The sequence below is a fragment of the Erpetoichthys calabaricus genome, chromosome 4 (genome assembly GCF_900747795.2).
Source record: "Erpetoichthys calabaricus chromosome 4, fErpCal1.3, whole genome shotgun sequence".
Taxonomy (NCBI): Eukaryota; Metazoa; Chordata; class Cladistia; order Polypteriformes; family Polypteridae; genus Erpetoichthys; species Erpetoichthys calabaricus.
In genome coordinates this window covers 4,365,721-4,388,017 of record NC_041397.2, presented here as the reverse complement: position 1 = coordinate 4,388,017, position 22,297 = coordinate 4,365,721, and the positions used below count along the sequence as shown (strand labels likewise).

The 22,297-nt window shown below is 42.6% G+C and overlaps 1 protein-coding gene across 2 annotated transcripts in view; it reads left to right on the top strand.

Annotated features, from left to right (window-relative positions):
* The window catches only part of slc10a2 (solute carrier family 10 member 2), a 60,665-nt gene that overhangs the window by 8,924 nt on the left and 29,444 nt on the right, over window positions 1-22,297 (top strand). Inside the window, exons 1-2 of one of the 2 annotated variants that reach the window (XM_051926361.1) lie at window positions 13,311-13,425; window positions 13,615-14,710. In XM_051926361.1, the coding sequence (XP_051782321.1) occupies window positions 14,337-14,710 (374 nt within the window). In that variant the 5' untranslated portion in view covers window positions 13,311-13,425; window positions 13,615-14,336. Of the gene's footprint in view, window positions 1-13,310; window positions 13,426-13,614; window positions 14,711-22,297 lie in introns of those variants that run through there. The other variant, XM_028799219.2, reaches the window with a different exon arrangement.

Sequence of the window (22,297 nt, the reverse complement as noted above, 5' to 3'; positions counted from 1 at the left end):
GGAAGCGGGAGAAAAGCCATTAGTACCGTTCATCAAACCTGGCTCTGCTTTTTTTGGAGGGGTTGAGTTGGGGTTTTCTTTGTTTGCTTTACTTTTGCTATTATTGTAAATGACTTTTCGAGTATTGATTAATAAAGTTCAATTCAAAATTTAAAAAAAAAAATTCTTTCTTTCTTTCTTTGCCCAAGTTTGGTTCCATCCACTCCTCATGTCTTTCTTCATTTAATCCTGCTTTGGGGTTTGGGCCAGAGAGCTACAAAGTCAGCGAGTTTTGATTCCTAATCAGTTACTTTATTTAATTAAAATATTTCTGTAATGTTTAATAATTGTTTTGGAAAAAGAATATTTGTACATCTGAAATTTGCTGCTTTCTACTGGCACACTAATGCTTTTTCTTCTTTCAGCTGCTCCCATTAGGGGTTGCCACAGTGGGTCATCTTTTTCCATATCTTCCTGTCCTCCTCATGTTGCTCTGTTACACCCATCACCTGCATGTCCTCTCTCACCATAAACCTTCTCTTAGGCCTTCCTCTTTTCCGCTTCCCTGCCAGCTCTATTCTTAGTACCCTTCTCCCAATATACCCACCATCTCTCCTCTGCACATGTCAAAACCAGCACAATCTCACCTCTCCGACTTTGCCTCCCGACCTGAGCTGACCCTCTAATGTCCATCCATCCATCCATCCATTTTCCAACCTGCTAAATCCGAACACAGGGTCACGGGGGTCTGCTGGAGCCAGTCCCAGACAACACTGGGCATAAGGCAGGAACCAATCCTGGGCAGGGTGCCAACCCACCGCAGGACACACACAAACACACCAAGCACACACACTAGGGCCAATTTGGAATCGCCAATCCATCTAACCTGCATGTCTTTGGACTGTGGGAGGAAACTGGAGCGCCCGGAGGAAACCCACGCAGACACGGGGAGAACATGCAAACTCCACGCAGGGAGGACCCGGGAAGCAAACCCAGGTCTCCTAACTGTGAGGCAGCAGCGCTACCACAGCGCCACTGTGCCGCCCATGACCCTCTAATGTCCTCATTTGTAATCCTTGTTGTTGTCCATCCTTGTCACTCCGAATGCAAATCTTAGCATCTTTAACTCTGCCACCTCCAGCTCTGTCTCCTGTGCCACCGTCTCCAGCTCATATAACATAGCTGGTCTCACTACTGTCCTGTAGACCTTCCCTTTCACTCTTGCTGAACCCCATCTGTCACAAATCACTCCTGACAGTCTTCTCCACCCATTCCACCCTGCCTGTACTCTCTTCTTCACCTCTCTTCCACAATCCCCATTACTCTGTACTGTTGATCCCACGTATTTAAACTCATCTACCTTCACCAACTCTACTCTCCTCATCCTCACCATTCCACTGACCTCCCTCTCATTCACACACATGTATTCTGTCTTGCTGGTCCTACTGACCTTCATTCCTCTCCTCTCATATCTCCACCTTTCCAGGGTCTCCTCAACCTGCAGATCACAATGTCATCAGCAAACATCACAGTCCACGGGGACTCCTGTCTAATCTCGTCTGTCAACCTGTCCATCACCATTGTAAATAAGAAAGGGCTCAGAGACGATCCCTGATGTGATCCCACCTCCGTCACTCCTACCGCAGACCTCACCACTGTCACACTTCCCTCGTACATATCCTGTACAACTCTTACGTACTTCTCTGCCACTTCTGACTTCCTCATACAATACCACAGCTCCTCTCAATCACCTTGTCATATGCTTTCTCCAGGTCCACAAAGAGGCAATGCAACTCCTTCTCTAAACTTCTCTATCAACATCCTCAGAGCAAACATCACATCTGTGGTGCTCTTTCTTGGCAGGAAACCATCCTGCTGCTCACTAATCATCACCTCACTGCTTAACTGAGCTTCCACTACTCTTTCCCATAACTTCATGCTGTGGCTCATCAATTTTATCCCCCTGTAGTTACTGCAGTCCTGCACATCCCCCTTATTCTTAAATATCGGCCCACCAGTACACTTCTTCTGCACTCCTCAGGCATCCTCTCACTTTCCAAGATTCCATTAAACAATCCAGTTAGAAGCTCCACTGTCATCTCTCCTAAACACCTCCATGCTGTTGACAAAAAAAAATCAACATCTACGATATGTAAGTCTTTTTGCACAGTACTAAATTGATACTAAAACAGCAAATAAATTGCTGAATAGTTAAAAGTTTTGCCGGCTTTACATTGTTGGAATTCCCTCCAGGTTACTATGGTTACCTCTATGCAGACAGGCTGTGTTAATCCAGGCGCCCATTTGGGTTTCATCCGTGCATCCTGGAAGGACGGCTCTTCGGCTGGCACCCGTGAGTAAACCATTTCTCATTTTTTGATCCATTAGTTGTTGCAACTTGAGCAGAGTGAACTTCACGCCATCACAGTGCTGCTGCTGTTGACTTTTATCTTTGTTTTTTATGGGTTAGATGAACATTTAGATAATTTTACTCTAGCTAGCTGTAAAGGTGACCGATGCAGCTGTGGTATCGTCACGCCATTAATAAGTATACGGTCCTCACCTTCTGTCTGTAGCAAGTCATAAACTAATTCACTGTTCGCATCTACAAGAAGCTTTGCTGTTATCAGCAGAAATGCTCTTGGGTACGTGCTGGATCTGCAGCTGGCAACTGGGGAGTGGGATAAAATCTAAATGGAGAGCAACTTGTACAGGGACAACGGTGTCCCCTGCGCACGGCCAGCTTTATAGGGACATGGTGGTCATCTGGAAATAAGTAAAGGGTGACATTTAACAGGCAGCTTTGTGTGATATCTTACATTTATATGCTGACAATTAGATCTTTCTAGCCTTCATCTCCAGGAAAAACACATTGGCCAGATTATACTGGATATTGCCCAGCAGATGGGTGGCATGGCTGCTACGTTGGAACTTGGAGACAAAGGTTCAAGTCCCAGGTGTTTGAATGTTCTCCCCCATGTCCGTCTGGGTTTGTAACCAGAGTTCAAAGAGGTGCAGGTTAGGTGATGGATTGGTGATGCTAAATTTTCCTGTGTGAGTGTTGACCCTACGATGGACCGGGTGTCTTGTCCAGAGATTGTTCCTGTCTTGTGCCCGATATGTGATGGGAGAGGCTCCAGCTGCCCCTCAACTCTGCTCAGGAATAAGCGGGTATAAAAAAAATGGATGGGTGTTACATTGAAAAACGATTTAAATGTTATATCATTTACAGTGGATATACAAAGTGAACACATCCCTAACCCTAAAATGGCAGGATTTTGTGATCAAAATCGGAACGTTTTCTACTTTTTTTTGTGAAATTGCAATCTACTGTACATAAAAGGTGAAAATAAATCAGATATCATTTAAGGAAAAAATAAAAAAATCAACATCTATTAGAAACCTGGTGTTTGATGCTCTTGACCCGCAGCTGAGGTCACCCTACTGTTTCCAGGACATGGATAGTCATGAGCAGGACAAGTGGGACAGACAAGCAAGACTCTCTTGTTCAAAAGTATAGCAGTAGAGTTTAATGAAATAAGAGAACTGTAATGTCTTCTTCTTCATGTTCTTCTTCCTCCGTCTATGTGTGGTTCATGTGCTTGATGAACCTTCTTCAAACACCTCGTTCCTGCACCTCCTCGCGAGTCAAGTCCTTTTCCTTCAGATCTTCTGTTACTTTATCCATCCACCTACACTTTGCTTTCCCTCACTTTCTCTTCCCCTGGACTACCATTCCCATCACTCTTTTCCCCACATATTCCTTGTCTGTCCTCATCATAAAATTAAAAAAAAGATCCAGATCCAGGCCTTTAATGACCTCTTGGGCACAGCCATCAGCAGTGTGTCTGTTTGCGGAGAGAGTGTTGACCTTGTTTAGAGGTTTACTTACCTTGGCAGTGACATTCATGTCTCTGGTGATTCTTCCTGTGAAGTCAGTAGACGGAATGGGAGAGCATGGGGGGGTCATGAGGTCGCTGGAAAGGGGTGTGTGGCACTCCCGATATCTATGCAAAAGGACGAAGGTCCAAGTTTTTAGAGTCCTGGTGCTTCCTCTCTTTCTATATGGTTGCGAGACATGGACGCTATCCAGTGGCCTGAGATGAAGACTGGACTCCTTTGGTACTGTGTCTCACTGGAAAATCCTTGGGTACCGTTGGTTTGACTTTGTGTTGAATGAGCGGGCGCTCATTGAGTCCCAAATGAGGCACATTACCTGTATTGTGAGGGAACGTTGGTTACGGCACTACAGCCATGTGGCGCGATTACCCGAGGGTGATCCGGCTCGTAAGATCCTCATTGTTGGGGACCCGATTAGCTGGACCAGGCCAAGGGGTCGCCCACGTAACACCTGGCTGCAGCAGATAGACGGTCATTTCCAGAGGGTGTGACTGACCTGCCTGGGTGGTTGCAAACCGGGATCCAGAGTTGTTTCGCTGTGTACTGGGTGCGGCAACACACTGTACCAGTGCATGTTCCCCAACTTGACTTGTCCTCATCATATGTCAATCCACTTCAACCCCACTTTCCTGTACATTTTTAGTTATCTCTCCCACTTTTGATTGTCTCATTTCTTGTTCTGTCCTTTTTTTTGTAACTCCTCATATCCACCTCAACCTTCTCATTTCTCCCATATCCTCCTCCTCCTTCTCCTGATCTGCTTCCTTTACTGTCCATGTCTCAGCGCCATACATCATTCATTGATGGTTTTGCAAACCTGACCTTTAACCTTTACCTTAATTCTCTGATCACACAACACTCCTGATACCTTCTTCCAATTGTTCCATCTACACTGCACTCTATGGATTATCTCTACATCATATTCTCCATCTTGGGCTCCATCACTGATTCTAGATAGTTCCATTTATCCACTCTTTTCAGTGACTCTTCCTGCAGACTAATTTTTTAATCCTGGTCATCATTAAACTTCAGATAATCTGTCATCTTCTTCTTCCTATTTATGTTCATTCCTCTGTCTTCCAAAGCTTTTCTCCATTCTCCCAACTTTCTCTCCACTACTTTTCCATTGCTACACAACACATTGTCATCCGCACACACCCTGCACCACTGGGGATCAGTATTTTCTCCCATGATCCATAAGCAGATCAAAAAAGGTAGGACTTCAAGAAGGTCCCTGGTGCAGACCTACTCTAGCTGAGAGCTTGTCTGTTACCCCAACATTGCTTTTAACCTGAGTCCTCCCTTCCCTTGCAGATAGCGAAATATAGGAACAATGCTAGAAAGGATTTTAGTCAGATAAAGCAGATGAAGGATAAGGGAGGTGTGGTATTGAGTGAGCAGATAGGATCAAAAACAGATGGAAGAGGTACTTTGAAAAGCTTTTGAATGAAAAACATCCGAAGGTAATAGTTGGGCATGGAGTCCCAAATGAAGGGCCAGTGACAAGAATAAGGAGGGAGGAAGTAAAGGAGGCAGTGAAAAGCATGAAAAATGGAAAGGCAGCAGGACCGGATGAAATAGCAGCACAAGTGTGGAAGAGTTTAGGAGAAGACAGAGTAGATGATGTTGTGGGGCCTAATGAAGAACATCTGTGAACAGGAGAGAATACAAGAGGACTAGAGGAATGGTGGAATCATACCCATTCATAAGTAGATGGACAATATTCAGAATTGAGGAAACTTTAAAGGGATAAAGCTGATGTCACGCATAATAAAAATTTGGGAAAGGGTTATAGAGAGAAGACTTAGGGACAAGACCACCATTGGGGAGGATCAATTTGGTTTTATGCCAGGGAGTTGAAACAACTGATGCAGTCTTTGCATTGAGCCAACTCATAGAGAAACATTGAGAAACACAGAAAGGTTTGCATGTGGTGGTCATTGACTTGGAGGAGGCTTATGATGATGTGCCATATCAAGAGGTCAGGGGGTGCATGAAAGAGAAAGGAGGACCAGAGCTGAGTGCAAAACAATGCAATTAACACTAGAATCCCTTAAGTGTACAAAAAAAACTCGTAATCCCGGCCCACCTTAAATTCCTTCGCACCTCTCCCTCAGCGCCTTTTGTTTTGTAAATGTGGCGATCAGCACAAGCAGTAAGCAGCCTGCTATCTCATCCCCAAACCTGTGCCGCAGTCAACTCTTGCAAAAAGTTCTCTCAGCTCAAGTCGGTGTGAGGTGCCTGGAGTTGTAGAGGGTAAATAATCTATCGTTATTTGGAACACATGCATTTCATTTGTGTTCCGTGTCTACAATGATCTGGGTAAATGTAGGATGACAGGAAACGCGAGGCAAGAAATGTTTAACACATAACTAAAAAAGAAACGTTTTTCATGTTTTAGTACTAACGACAAAATTTTGACATGAAGCGTATAACGTGTGAAGACTGAAGTCCAGATATCAAATAAACACTTTCACAAAAAGATACACATATAACAAAACAAGTGCACTTTTATTCAAGAATATAACTGAAGAAAGAGAAATCGGGTTAGGGTACAATGCTGATATGACCATTTGGGTGGCGCAGCGGTAAGAACTGCTGACTCATAATTAAAACTTTGTGCATTCGAGTCCTGGCGCCCTCCAGAATTACCGTTTTGAGTGGTGAGCTGCTCTTATTGTTATTACTGTACATTAAAAACGTAACATTGATTTCAGTCTGTAACAGCCGGTGTAAATTTATAGTACTTGTAAAGGATAGCGTTGGTTTTTTTTTTATTCAGTTTTATTCTCTCAGTCGCGTTCACGCTCCCCCCCGATCTGACACTGCTGTTTTCAAATAAAGATGCACTATAACAGAGGTGAACTCCGATGAGGATGAGGGTTCTACATCGGAGAAAGAGAACAGAAGCCCTCACCGCAAGAAACGTTCAGTAATACATAAGAACAACGCAGCTTCACCAGGCGTAAAGGTGAAAGATGGCACTGTTTGAATGCAGCAAGAAGCTGACCATCGTCCTGCCAACCAGTCTGCCCCACACGTGTCCTTCAAATAAACAGCAGGGCTTACAGAGCTTGCCAACGTATCATGCAAAGTCCTGTTTGTGACTGTGTTTTGTGATAGTCTTTATATGGAAAACATGTATATGTTACTAATGTATGTGTTCCAAATAACATTATATTATTTACACTCTACAACTCCAGGCGCCTCACACGCAGATAAACAAGACTTGAGTTGGCAGAACGTTTTGCCCAAGTTGAGCCGCGTTGGGTGGGATAGCAGGCTGCTGGCTGCTTGTGCTGATCGACACATTTACAACACAAAAGACGCTGATAGAAAGGTGTGAAGGAATTTAAGGTGGGCCGGGATTACGAGTTTTTTCGTAGGCTTCAGGGATTCTAGTGTTAAATACTTACTTTATCTTCTCCCATTATACCTTTTGTAGATTTAGAGCCATTGATTATCCCTTTGCCATGATCTTCACTTATTCCATGGTAATCCTTCTCTTTCTTGCTACTTCTTTGATGTTTTCTTCCCATACCCTTTTTGGTCTTCACATCAGCCTTTTTCCTTCACCTTTCCTTGCAAACACCTTTTTGGAACTCCTTGTTTCCTTCATTCTCATTATTTGTCCACACCACTGTCGCTGTTTTATTTCTTTGGTTTCTACAGGTGGTTGCATTTCCAGCTCTTTATGGATTCTTTTAGATTAGATTAGAGATTAGAGATCTTTATTGCCACATACACTGCAAGAACACTGTAACATTCTTCATCCACATTTGCGGTGATGTGTAAATAACAGCAAATAAATAATAGTAATGGAAGGTAAATTAACAGAATAAATAAATGAAATAAGACTTAAAAAAACAAAGTAATGTACAGTACAATTCCACAGAAACCAGCAGGTGGGTACATCACATACTGCAAGGCAGGTAAGATCAGGAATTCCTTGACCTGGGGGGGGCCTGGGGGATGAAGCTGTCCCTGAAGCAGGTTGATTGAGTGATCAGGCTTCCCAGAAGGCAGAAGTGGAAATAGGGGATGAGCTGAATGGTTGCCATCAGAAATGATGGATTTAGCTCTCCTCAGACATCTGCTTGAGTAGATGGTATGAAGCTATGGGAGGTCAGCCCCAAAGACTTCAGAAGCTGTATGGTGAGTCCTTTAGAGGAGATTGCGATCCCCACAAGTCAGGTTACCAAACCACACCATGATACATCCAGGCCAGTCAACAAGGTTGACACTCTATCCATAGACAGACACACTGCTGATGGCCGTGCCCAAGAGGTTGTAAAGGCCTGGCTCTTGGTTTTTATCAGGACACTCACAAGCCCAGACACTCAGACTCCTCACTCAGTCTCTCGAGAGCCCCGATCAAAGCCTCCATTGACTAAGCAAAGATCACATCATTGTCAGCAAAGTCAAAATCAGTGAATCTCTCTTCACCAACAGATGACCCCCAGCTGCATGACCCCACGACCTTACCCAACACCATTGTCTGTTGTCAACAATACTGCATTAAAATAAATATGGCACTTTGCAAACTGAGCAGGACACAGTGATGAAGAGGTGGAAAACCTATTGTTAGACATTAAATGCAAGCTCAACGGGAAACAACAGTGCCGCAGAAATGGATAATGGTAGTAATTATACTGATGGAGAGGTGGAAATGGAACCATCAGAGATTGAAGAATTGATCAAAAAACTGAATATCAAGAAGGCAACAGGGCATGACGATATAAAGTACCAGCAGAATTGTGGAGATAAACATGCATACGATATGACTGACATCACGCATCACCTCTGTTGAAATGTATGGGAAACAGGGCCGGCCCCAACTGGATACCACTTCTGAAGAAAGGCAGCATGTCAGACTGGCACAGTTATTGAATGATTTCACTGGCTCCACATGCCAGCAAGATATTCTTATCAGCGATTATGAGCAGGATAAGGACTCCAATCAAAGTTGAGATTACTGTGAAGCAAAGAGGATTTCACTCCAGACAGAAATCAAGATACCAAATGGTAAACATAAGAGTAATCCCAGAGAAGTTCTATTGAACTTTTATTTATTGATTGATTAGAAGGCATTTAGTGCATGCATGCATACAACTCTGGATTACAATTCCCGAGATGGGTTTTCCCTTCACGTTTTATTAGACCGATTTCTCAAAGACAACAGGCAGGGATCAGACTGTTAGGTGGTTTAAAGTCAGGAGTGGAGAGACAACGGGGTGTACGATCGGCTCTTATCTTTTTAATACAATACAATACAATTTATTTTTGTATAGTAGCCCAAAATCACGCAAGAAGTGTCCCAATGGGCTTTAACGGGCCCTGCCTCTTGACAGCTCCCCAGCCTTGACTCTCTAAGAAGACAACGGAAAAACTCCCAAAAAAACCTTGTAGGGAAAAATGGAAGAAACCTTAGGAAAGGCAGTTCAAAGAGAGACCGCTTTCCAGGTAGGTTAGGTGTGCAGTGGGTGTCAAAAAGAAGGGAGTCAATAAAATACAATGCACAGAACAGAACAAATCCTCAATACAGTATAAAAAATAAAACATTTACAAGTATGGAGCAGAATTTAACAGTAGATGATATCATATACAGTAATATAATTTGGATTTGTTTAGAGTCCTAGAGACCTCTGGCATCAAGCTGCCTCCCTCTATTGGCCATTCCACAGCTAAGTCAGTGCTGGACCAGCCAATCCGATAAAAGGATCCCTCTACCCCATGATTCCTGCAAGCCTCCATCAGGGATGACTTTACCTTAGGCAGGCAGAACAACTTGGCAGGTGGTCCGTGGCACCAAGTGCCACATTTGAGTACCGAGAAGAGAAACAGAATAGGTGAGGGTTAGTAACAAATTATAACGATCGTGTTACTTATGTTTTAGTGCTAAAGGCTTAATCTAAATGTGTACACTGGAACCTCGGTTCACGAACGTCTCAGTACACGTACAAATCGGTTTACGACCAAAAAAGTTCGGCAAACTTTTGCCTCGGTTCACAACCACACACTCGCTATACGAACAAGCCAGTTTCCCTTTCGGTTTGTGCGCGCCGATGATTTCCGCACATGTTGTGTTGTTCTCGGTCAGACGTGCATGCTTTCGCTGTGAACTCTTTGTGCTCTACAGTATTTCGTGTGCTTTTGCAGTTAACCATGGCTTCTAAGCAAGTGAAAAGTGGTGAGAAGAAAGTTTTGAAGAAAATTGAAATCGAAGTAATGAAAGAAATTATTGAAAAGTATGAGCGTGGCGTTTGTGTTACTGATCTTGCTGCTGAGTACAAAAAAGTCAAAATCTACGAGTTTGACTATTCTAAAGCAGAAAGAGTCTATTAAAACAGCTGATGTTGCATAAGGAGTTACAGTGTTAACCAGGCAGAGGCCTCAAGTGCTGGAAGAGGTGGAAAAACTGTTGCTAGTGTGGCTGAACGAGAAGCAACTTGCAGGGGATAGCGTAAGCGAGGCGATGTTATACGAGAAAGCCAGGAAGATTCATGGCGATTTGCTGCAAAACTATCCTTCTACGAGTGGCGAAAGTGAGGAATTTCTCCACTCAGTTCCTCCTCACTTCCTTCATGTCAGAACTCGACTCATGCAAGGTGAGTTTTCTTGGTGGTTTATGGTTAGTTTTTGTATTACGGTTTTTTCAAATGTTCATTTTTCAGTTTGTAGCATGAATTGTTGCAATGTTACTTTCTTGGTTGTTTGTTAAATTTCTGATTTTTCAAATGTCATTTTTTTCCCTGTGCTTAAAACTCATTAAAAAAAAGTTTACAAAAGTCATAAGGCTATTAGCATGAACTCCTGCAATGTTACTTTCTTCGTTGCTTATGGTTGGTTTTTAAATAAAGTTCGGATTTGTTCAAATGTTCCTTTTTTTTTCCCCTGTGCTCAAAACTCATTAAAAAAAAAGTGTTTACAGCGATCGGGTCGTAAAGCTATTAGCGTGAACTCCTGCAATGTTAGTTTTCTCTGTTGTTCAATGTGATGCCGGTCTCGTAAGGTTTTTCAGGCAGCTGTGCAGAAGGCGACTGCGCATTCGGCTTTGGACGGACGTGAGTGAGTGAGTGAGTGAGTGAGTGAGTGAGTGAGTGAGTGAGTGAGTGAGTGAGTGAGTGAGTAGGCTGGCAAATTATATATAAGATTAACTATATTTGTGCTTAAAAATCTTTAAAAGAAATATACATTTACATACAGTTCATATGGTCTGGAACGGATTAATTGTATTTACATACAATCCTATGGGGAAATTGCTTCGGTTCACGACCAAATCAGTTTACGACCAGAGTTTTGGAACGAATTATGGTTGTGAACCGAGGTTCCACTGTAAATGGTGCTGTGATGGTTTTGGAGGGTTCTACACTCCTTAGTAGCTTCTGGAATGAGCTAAACCCAGAACTGTTCATAATATACCTAAGAAGGAGCCGGGCAAATGAAGACACACAGTGTGCAAGGGGTTTGTGCAAAGTGGTTCGTATGCTTTTATTATAAAACAAAAAAGTGTTCGCAAACTTGCAGTGCCATTTCTGTGAAATGAATAAAAATAAATAATCCTCATAAGTGAGCAGGGTTCCAAGTGGAGGTTAATATGTCAAATCTATATACAGTTAGGTCCATAAATATTTGGACAGAGACAACTTTTGTCTAATTTTGGTTCTGTACATTACCACAATGAATTTTAAATGAAACAACTCAGATGCAGTTGAAGTGCAGACTTTCAGCTTTAATTCAGTGGGGTGAACAAAACGATTGCATAAAAATGTGAGGGAACTAAAGCATTTTTATAACACAATCCCTTCATTTCAGGGGCTCAAAAGTAATTGGACAATTGACTCAAAGGATATTTCATGGGCAGGTGTGGGCAAGTCCGTCGTTATGTCCTTATTAATTAAGCAGATAAAAGGCCTGGAGTTGATTTGAGGTGTGGTGCTTGCATGAGGAAGATTTTGCTGTGAACAGACAACATGCGGTCAAAGGAGCTCTCCATGCAGGTGAAAGAAGCCATCCTTAAGCTGCGAAAACAGAAAAAACCCATCCAAGAAATTGCTCCAATATTACGAGTGGCCAAATCTACAGTTTGGTACATCCTGAGAAAGAAAGCAAGCACTGGTGAACTCAGCAACGCAAAAAGACCTGGACGTCCACGGAAGACAACAGTGGTGGATGATCGCAGAATCATTTCACAACAGCCAACCAAGTGAACAACACTCTCCAGGGGGTAGGCGGGCGTATTGATATCTAGACAGCAACTAGATCAGCAATCTATCTATCTATCTATCTATCTATCTATCTATCTATCTATCTATCTATCTATCTATCTATCTATCTATCTATCTATCTATCTATCTATCTATCTATCTATCTATCTATCTATCTATCTATCTATCTAAAGGGATGGACATGTGGTCAGCAACAACACTCAGGTAAGCTGTGTCATTTCAATGATGCTCAGTTGGTACTAAGGGGCCCAAAGTGTGCCAAGAAAATATCAACCACACCATCACACCACCACCAGCACCAGAGACCTGAACCATTTTTTACAAGGCAGGATGGATCCATGCTTTCATGTTGTTGATGTCAAATTTTGACTCTACCATCTGAAAGTTGCAGCAGAAATCGAGACTCATCAGACCAGGCAACGCTTTACAAATCTTCTCTTGACCAATTTTGGTGAGCCGTGTGAATTGTTGCCTCAGTTGCCTGTTCTTAGCTGACAGGAGTGGCACCTGGTGTGGTCTCCTGCTGCTGTAGCCCCCCACCTGCTTCAAGGTTTGACGTGTTGTATGTTTAGAGCTACTCTTCTGCACACCTCGCTTGTAATGAGTGCTTATTTGAGTTCCTGTTGCCTTTCTATCAGCTCAATCCAGTCTGGCCATTCTCCTCTGACCTCTGGCATCAACACAGCATTTTTTCCTAGAGAACTGCCACTCACTGGATGTTTTCCCCCACAGTTTCCTCCCGCAGTCCAGTCTAACATGCAGGTTAGTTGCATTGGCGATCCTAAATTGTCTCTAGTGTGTGCTTGGTGTGTGTGTGTGCCCTGTGGTGGGCTGGCACCCTGCCTGGGGTTTGTTCCTGCCTTGCGCCCTGTGCTGGCTGGGATTGGCTCCAGCAGAACCCCATGACCCTGGTTTGGACAATGACTGACTGACTGACTGTACATAACTTGCTTTGTGAGTCACCTTGGATGAAGGTGTCAGGCTAAATAAATGAATAAATAATAATAGGTGCCAATGTCATAAGCTGGTGAGATCTTTAATTTTTTTCTTTACCAGTCACTATTCTGTGATGACAATCTCACACAGTTTGTACAGTCAGTGTGGGAGTGGAAGGACCAGCATCCCAACTGGGATAGGGGATAATGTGCTACCCAGCTGGGAGGCCATAATGGTGAGATAACAAGAAAAGAGGTGCACCCTGGCCAGAGGATCACTAATTTCTATCCCATTCAGGAGGAACTGATAACAGATGTTTGTACCCCAAGTGTGAGAGGTGGTCATGCACCTCTGACAAGGACCCTGTCTGGGCACCTGCAGGGTCGTCTGGGACTTGTAGTGTGGAAGGGCAAGCCTTGTTGGGGGTCACACTCTATGAAGACTGGATATCCCTGTTATGGGGGACTTATGTGACTCAGAAGTGCTTCGTTAAGGTCCATGTCATAGCACTAGAAGTACTCCCAGGTCCATAAAAGAGGGTACCTCAGCTACCTCAGGGTCAGGAGGTCAGAATCAGTTGGACGTGGTTGAGGCTTACAGAAGGTTGTAATAGAAGGAGATGGAGGTGCTTGTGTCGGACTGCCATTGCATTTTGTATCCAGTAGAGGGAGCTCACCTGGTGAATGGACCGTTGCTGAACAGATCGGGTTAAGTGATCCAATCTGGAAGTCCTACCGTGAGGGAGCCGCGGTAATCGAGATCTTCGTCATCTTCACAGCACTTCAGACAGCCTGTGTCAGGAGGCCAAGTATGAATTTTTTTTTTTTTTTTTTGTGATTTAACCTTGGAAATTGAAATCGTTTCGCCCCGGACACACCTTTGAATTACCTAAGAACTGTACATTGCAGTGCAATCCTCCCAACATGAGGAAATCATTCGAGTAACAGGCTCAATGTGCTGGAATTCACGGCCGCCGCATCTTTTCTGCTTTTATCATCTTTTAAGGATTTGTAACCTGTGGTACATTTCTGTACAGTAATGGGGCAATAAAAGTTAAGAGCCGGGTCAATAAAAAGAAGTGCCATTGACATTTATGGGATATTATGGTTCGTTTTTCTGACGTTCCAACAATGACATGACTACACCTTTCTTATAATGGAGCTCATAAAATGTGGGAGAGTTTACTGCTTTTTTATTTCCTCTGCAGGGTTTAAATAGTGAGAGTGGCCCAAGTCGCCTTGCACTTGTCCCTCCTGCCACTGAGACTTCGAATCCCACGGAAGACTTGGAAAAATGGACCCTCAGGTTTGCCTAGAGAATGCCACACACTGCAATGGCACCTCCTGTCTGATGCCACATGACAACTTCAATGAAATTCTGAGCCTGGTTCTCAGCATCGTGCTGACGGTGATGCTGGCCATCGTCATGTTTGCCATGGGCTGCACTGTGGAAGCGAGCAGGCTGTGGGCTCACGTTAGGAGGCCATGGGGTATCTTTGTGGGCTTCCTCTGCCAGTTTGGCATCATGCCGCTGACAGCCTTCCTCTTGTCCCTCGCCTTCCAAGTGCATCCCGTTCAAGCCATCGTCATCATGATCATGGGCTGCTGCCCTGGGGGATCGAGCTCCAATATCATTGCCTATTGGTTGGACGGCGACATGGACCTGAGGTAAGCAGTTGTGACTTTCTGGTCATCTCCTTGGACTGTTCATTCATGTGTTTTGTTTGTGGCGCAAGTCATGGAGATGCCAGATGAGATTTATTGAGAAGTTAGAAATGAGTTGTAACACCCAGGAGGCCGTGTTGGGATTGCTGACCATTGTCACGACCAATTAGCTGGCCCATAAAGATCTTGATTTTAGAAATCTTTCCGACCCATCGTCAGGGTACCTGTTTCATAAGCCCAAAAAGGACCCCACACACCAGGTGGGAAACATGAGACCTTCGTGAGGATCACAAATCAGGAAGATGGCATGAGGTTTAGACCACCTGAGAAACCCATCCATCCATTTTTAAAAGCCCGCTCATCTAGAGCAGGGATGTTGAGAAGCTGGAGCAATGGGCACAAGGCAAGAACAATCCCTGGACAGGGCGCCAGCTCAGGGGGGTTAGCTAGCAAGCCAATCCACTGAACCTTCAAGGTCTTTGGACTGTGGGGCAGGGGGAAGCCATGCGGACATGGCCAGAACATGGAAACTCAGCCCAGGGAGTAGCTGGCATTTGAGTCCTGGTCTTCTTGTTGTGAGGCAGTGGGTGACACAGCTGTGCCACCCCTCTGCTGAGTATAACTTGGAAAATGATCAAGGCTAGCAAGATCTATGAATCAGAGGAGATCAGTTTAACAGTTAATAAGTAAGTCTTCAATCGTATGAAATCTCAGCTGTCATCACAAATCTACGAGCCAAATTGTGTTGAGCTTACAGTAATAATGACAAGGACAGCAACTGGCGTAACAGATAGGGACACTCATGCCACAACCTGAACTCCATCTGTTTAAAAATACCAATGTAACCATAAAATGCATGTATATACATAAATAAATATATATATATATATATATATATATATATATATAATTATAATATATATAGTATCATCTCCAGACAGAGGAGCAGCTTCAGCGACAGACTGCTGTCACCGTCCTGCTCCACTGACAGACTGAGGAGATCGTTCCTCCATCACACTATGTGACTCTTCAATTCCACCCGGGGGGGTAAACGTTAACATTATACAAAGTTATTGTCTGTTTTTTACCTGCATTATTATCAATCTTTAATTTAATTGTTTATTGTATCAGTATGCTGCTGCTGGAGAATGTGAATTTCCCTTTGGGATTAATAAAGTATCTATCTATCTATCTATCTATCTATCTATCTATCTATCTATCTATCTATCTATCTATCTATCTATCTATCTATCTATCTATCTATCTATCTATCTATCTATCTATCTATCTATCTATCTATCTATCTATATATATATATATATATATATATATAATAAAAAAAATCTTGGAAGGAGACAAGATGTGATTTTCTTGGAGAGACACTTATACGTCCCGTGAGCCGAGACTTTGTGCCAAGACCCAGGGCCAGAAATAAAACACAAAGAGTAGATGTCAAAGTCAAATGTGAAAGCGAACTTTATTGTTATCTCAGCCATATACAAGTATACAGATAGATGAAATTGCGAAGCTCAGGGTCCACAGTATAATAACATGAAGTGCAAATAAAAAAGTTAAATTAAATTAAAAATAGAATTTAAATTAAAGTTTAAATTTAAAATTTAAAATTAAAAGTAAAAACCAAACAAGACAAGACATTGTGCAAAGATAAGACTGATGCAATGTATGTTATTATGCAATCTAGATACATAAATATAGTCAATAAATATGTAATATAATAAATAAATAATGGATATAGATAATACAGAAATTATCTATGTATGATAATAGTTGTTTAAGACGTTTAAACAATGACAGGTCAGAATGAAAAAGTAGAACGTCATAAAGAATTCAAAAATGTTGGCGCGGTACACATGCAGAGCAGGTTCGAGATAATGGAAGTACGAAAATTCGAAAGTCTCAAAAAAGGATAGTAAAGATCACATTAGCGCAAACAAATGAAAGTTATTACTCTGTGAAATAATGGAACAGTGAACAGAGATCAAATATATTGTTTGGATTTAAACTTTAAGTTGTAGACTTGTAGATCGTGTAATTCGTGTTGCCATCAAATAAAAAAAAGTAGTGTTTCTTCCCAATTAAGAGGCGTATCTGCAAGAATTAAAAGATTCAAAAAACGTTGGCGTGGTAAACATGCAGAGCAGGTTAGAGATAATGGAAGTACGAAAATTCAAAAGTCTCAAAAAAAGGATAGTAAGGATCACATTAGTGCAAACAAATGGAAGTTATTACTCAGTGAAATAATGGAACAGCAAAAAGAGATTGAATATATTGTTCGGATTTAAACTTTAAGTCAGAGACTTGTAGATCGTCTAATTTGTGTTGCCAGCGAGAATTAAAAGATTCCAAAAACATTGTTACAGTATGAAGTCCTGTGAGACGGAGACTTTTAACATGAGATTCTTTCAAGTCACGTCATACTTACAACCATTTTCAAACAAGACCACCGTCATCTAACCTCTCAGTTGTGTGAATGCTTTTGTCAGACACCTTCCTGCGCTCTCAGCTCTTATAAATTTTGTCAGGACAGTAATTTTATATGTTCTAGATGACACGTCAATGACTAAGCGAAGAAGAAAGAGCATGGACAAACATTCGAGAAAAACGTTTTATTTATTAGAGAGAAAGAAACGATATTCACTCACGGGCAGTTATACGTTGTGTTGTCACAATGTAAGTCCAAACACGGAATCAAAATTCAATGCGATCTTGAAGAAAAGTCGATTCCAAATATTGTTCTTACTAAAGTTTTAAAGTAAAAGTGAAAATAGTGCATATGTAACAATTCCCATGAAAATAACATTCTCTTGAAATTGTATATCCGGTTAACTAAACACCGGGGTGGGCGAGCGAAGCGAGCAGAGGGTGGAGCCCCTAGTGTATATATATATATATATATAAATATATATATATATATATATATTGTATATATTTTCTAGGAGGGTGTGAGGACACAAGTTTGGAGCAGTGTTGAGGTAGCAGAGAAGACCCCAGTTAGAGGATCAGGGGTGTTCTTGAAGTCCTTATCTCTTTGATATGGTGATGGATGTGTTGAGTCTTATGGGATAAACGACCAATCCCCCCGGTGCAGGCTTTGTGCTGATGACTTTGTGTTGTGTAGTCCCAGAAAAGAGGAAATGGAAATTGGAAGAACGGAGAAGGGCTTTGGAAGATAGAGGGTTGAAGATAAATTAGAAGAAGACTAACTATGTGAGGTTTAATGATGACTGGGGTTCAGAACTGAGCCTGCAGGGAGAGCCACTGATAAGAGTGGATACATTTAAATATCTGGAGGTCAGAGGTAGCCCAAGATGGAGAATTAGATGCAGAGATAACACATAGGCAGCAGTGCACAGATGATAGCTGGAGTACTGTGTGATCAAAGAATTAAGGAGAAGGTTAAAGGTGAGGCTTTTGAGACCAGCAAAGATGTCTGGAGCTGAGAAACGCAGCAAAGGGAGCAGAGCAGGAGAAGTAGTTGGATGTGGCAGAAATGAGAAGGTGGAGATGGATGTGTGGAGTTACAAAAATGGACAGAATAAGACATGAGACCATCAGAGGGCCAGCAAAAGTGGGAGAGAAATCTAAGAAATGACAGGAAAGTAGTTTGAGGTAGTATAGACATGTGAGGAGGAGAGACGATTGATATGTGGGTGGAAGAGTGATGGGAACGAAAGTCCAGGGGAAGAGAAAGTGAGGGAGGTGATAGCAGAGGTGGGTGGATAAAGTAGAAGAAGATCTGAAGGAAAAGGGACTGACTGGGGAGGAGGTGCAGGACCGAGCTGTTTGGAGAAGGTTGGTCAGGCACATCAATCCCACATAGAAGTAGGAAAAAATGAGGAGAAAGAAGAAGAAATATATATTTACAGTTAGTTCCAAGGGGGATAGAACATCAGGGACAAATTGAGAACTAGGTAAGGATGAGGTTAGGGTTAAGGTTTGAGTAGGTTGTGCTCCCTAATGGAAGGCTAATTTAGAGACTGTGGAATAGATAGATAGATATGAAAGGCACTATATAATAGATAGATAGATATAAGATAGATAGTGAAAGGCACTGTATTTATTTGTCCCCAAGGAGAAATTAAGAATATATTCTCTCTTCCAATTTATCTCCAATCCTCTGTCTTCCAAAATCCTTCTCCATTCCTCCAACTTCCTCATTCCTGCTGTTGCACAACACAATGTCTTTAGTGAACTCCTGTCCCAACTAGAGCGTATATAACAAGATCAAAACAGGCCCCAAAAACAGAGCTCCACGTGACACAGCAGCAGGCGTCTGATACCAAAAGCACAACACGTCAAATCTTGAAGCAGATGGGCTACAACAGCACAAGACCATATCAAGTTGTCAACCAAGAATAGAAAGCTGAGGCTGCAGTGGGCACCGGGTCACCAAAAACTGGATGGCTGAAGACTAGAAAGATGTCACCTGTTGTGGTGAATCTCGGTTTACACTGAGGGACACAGTCGGCAGGTGCCACCAGCATGAATCCAGGCACCCCGCCTTCTTTGTCACAACAATCCAGTCTGGTGGTAGTGGTGGTGTGATCGTGTGGGGAATGTTCTCTTGTCGCACTTTGGGTCCATTAATATCAATCAATTCTTGCTTGAATCCATCCCTTAGAAACAATCCCAAGACACAGCACTTCCTTTCTAAAACTGACGACCTCCTTTTCTTATGCTTTAGGGGCCTCCGCAGACTTTACACATCTTCAGGTCCCTGCCATCATTTACATTTATTTATTTGGCTGACACTTTTATCCAAAGCGACTTATAATGTTTAAGATACAATTGCTTACATTTCTTTTTGTCTACTCCAATTGGAGCACAGGTGGGTAAAGTGGCTTGCTCAGGGTCACATGTTATCAGTGGTGGGATTCAAACCCACAACCTCAGAGATTAAGGTCCAAAGCCTTAACCACTGCACTACTGCCACCCCTGGCATTCAGTGGGGTGCCACGCTGCGTCTTCCTCCCGCCTTCTACCATCTCCCATATTGATTCTGAGCATGTGCATCTTCATGTCCACAAATTACTCATCTTCTAATGGCTATCTCAGGCATGATACTGCACAGTGTTCACAAGGTAAAAGTTGTCTCAAACTGGTTTCATGCCCAGTGAGTGAAGATATGAATCCAATAGAACCCCTTGGGATGTGTTAGAACAGGGAGATCATTAGCATGAAGATGCAGCAGACGATTCAGCAGAAGCCAAGTGATGCAATCATCTCAACATGGACCACAATCTCAAAAGAATGTTTTCAACATCTGGTGCAGGAAGAGCTGGGGCCGTTTTGAGGGCGTTACGACAGGACATGGAGAGTTTCTGAGAATTTGTTCCCTGGGTGTATGGTAGCCTCCCTGCTTATCTCTCCATCTTTTACTGGGCATATAAAAAGATTTCACTTCCTTGGACTTTTCAAGTTTTATTGTTTTACAACATTGAATCCCCCAGAATTGAATTAATGATTGTGTGTTTAATAACCGTAATAAAGTGAGATCACTCTGTAGAGATTTGTTTTCACTGCAACATTGAAGGGTCTTTTACTAATGATGGAAAAAAACAAAAACTGAAACAAATTAAATGAACTGCAATTCAGTGTTACAAAGCAATAAAACACGAGAAAGTCCAAGGAAGGGTGGGGAGAATAATTTATATTTAAATACAGTGGATAACGTGTCATTTTGTTATATTTCTCACTGAAGTGGACTCAGAATGTATTCAAACCCTCTGACTGTATGCATACGTTATTGTGTTTTATATTTCATGTTAAGCTACTTGCGTCACTCGGCTTCACCCAGAAACTTTCCTAAGATTATGGCAGTTAGTTGTGGTATTCATCTGGACAGTCAGAAAGCATTTAATAAGGTGTCACTAGATAGATAGATAGATTTTACTTTTAGTATAGTTGGCAGGATCATTAAATTACATAGATAGATATGAAAGGTACTATATAAGATAGATAGATAGATAGATAGATAGATAGATAGATAGATAGATAGATAGATAGATAGATAGATAGATAGATAGATAGATAGATAGATATGAAAGACACTATATAATACATAGATAGATAGATAGATAGATATGAAAGACACTATATAATACATAGATAGATAGATAGATAGATAGATAGATAGATAGATAGATAGATAGATAGATAGATAGATAGATAGATAGATAGATAGATAGATAGATAGATAGATAGATAGATAGATAGATAGATAGATACTTAATTAATCCCAAGGGGAAATTCCCATACTCCAGCAGTAGCATACTGATAAAGAACAATATTAAATTAAAGATTGATAACAATGCAGGTATACAGACAGACAGTAACTTTGTATAATGTTAACGTTTACCAACCTGGTGGAATTGAAGAGTCACATAGTGTGATGGAGGAACGATCTCCTCAGTCTGTCAGTGTTGCAGGACGGTGACAGCAGTCTGTCGCTGAAGCTGCTCCTCTGTCTGGAGATGATCCTGTTCAGTAGATGCAGTGGATTCTCCATGATTGACAGGAGTCTGCTCAGCGCCCGTCGCTCTGCCACAGATGTTAAACTGTCCAGCTCCATGCCTACAATAGAGCCTGCCTTCCTCACCAGTTTGTCCAGAAGTGAGGCGTCCCTCTTCTTTATGCTGCCTCCCCAGCACACCACCGCGTAGAAGAGGGCTCTCACCACAACTGTCTGATAGAACATCTGCAGCATCTTATTGCAGATGTTGAAGGACACCAGCCTTCTAAGGAAGTATAGTCGGCTCTGTCCTCTCTTGCACAGAGCATCAGTATTGGCAGTCCAGTCCAGTTTATCATCCAGCTGCACTCCCAGGTATTTATAGGTCTGCACCCTCTGCACACAGTCACCTCTGATGATCACGAGGTCCATGAGGGGCCTGGTCCTCCTAAAATCCATCACCAGCTCCTTGGTTTTGCTGGTGTTCAGGTGTAGGTGGTTTGAGTCGCACCATTTAACAAAGTCCTTCCTTAAATAGGTTCCTATACTCCTCCTCCTGCCCACTCCTGATGCAGCCCATGATAGCAGTGTTGTCAGCGAACTTTTGCACGTGGCAGATCTCCGAGTTGTATTGGAAGTCTGATGTATATAGGCTGAACAGGACCAGAGAAAGTACAGTCCCCTGCGGCGCTCCTGTGCTGCTGACCACAATGTCAGACCTGCAGTTCCCGAGACACACATACTGAGGTCTGTCTGTAAGATAGTCCACGATCCATGCCACCAGGTATGAATCTACTAAGTGCCTTGAGCATGGGAAAGGCGCTATATAAATAAAATGTATTATTATTATTATTACCATCTTTGTCAGCTTGTCCTTAAGGAGCAGAGGTTGGATGGTGTTGAAGGCGCTAGAGAAGTCCAGAAACATAATTCTTACTGCACCACTGCCTCTGTCCAAGTGGGAGAGGGATCGGTGTAGCATGTAGATGATGGTATCCTCCACTCCCACCTTCTCCTGGTATGCAAACTGCAGAGGGTCGAGGGCGTGGTGGACCTGTGGCCTCAGGTGGTGAAGCAGCAGCCGCTCCATGAGAGGGTGGGAATTCAGGGTATGGTGT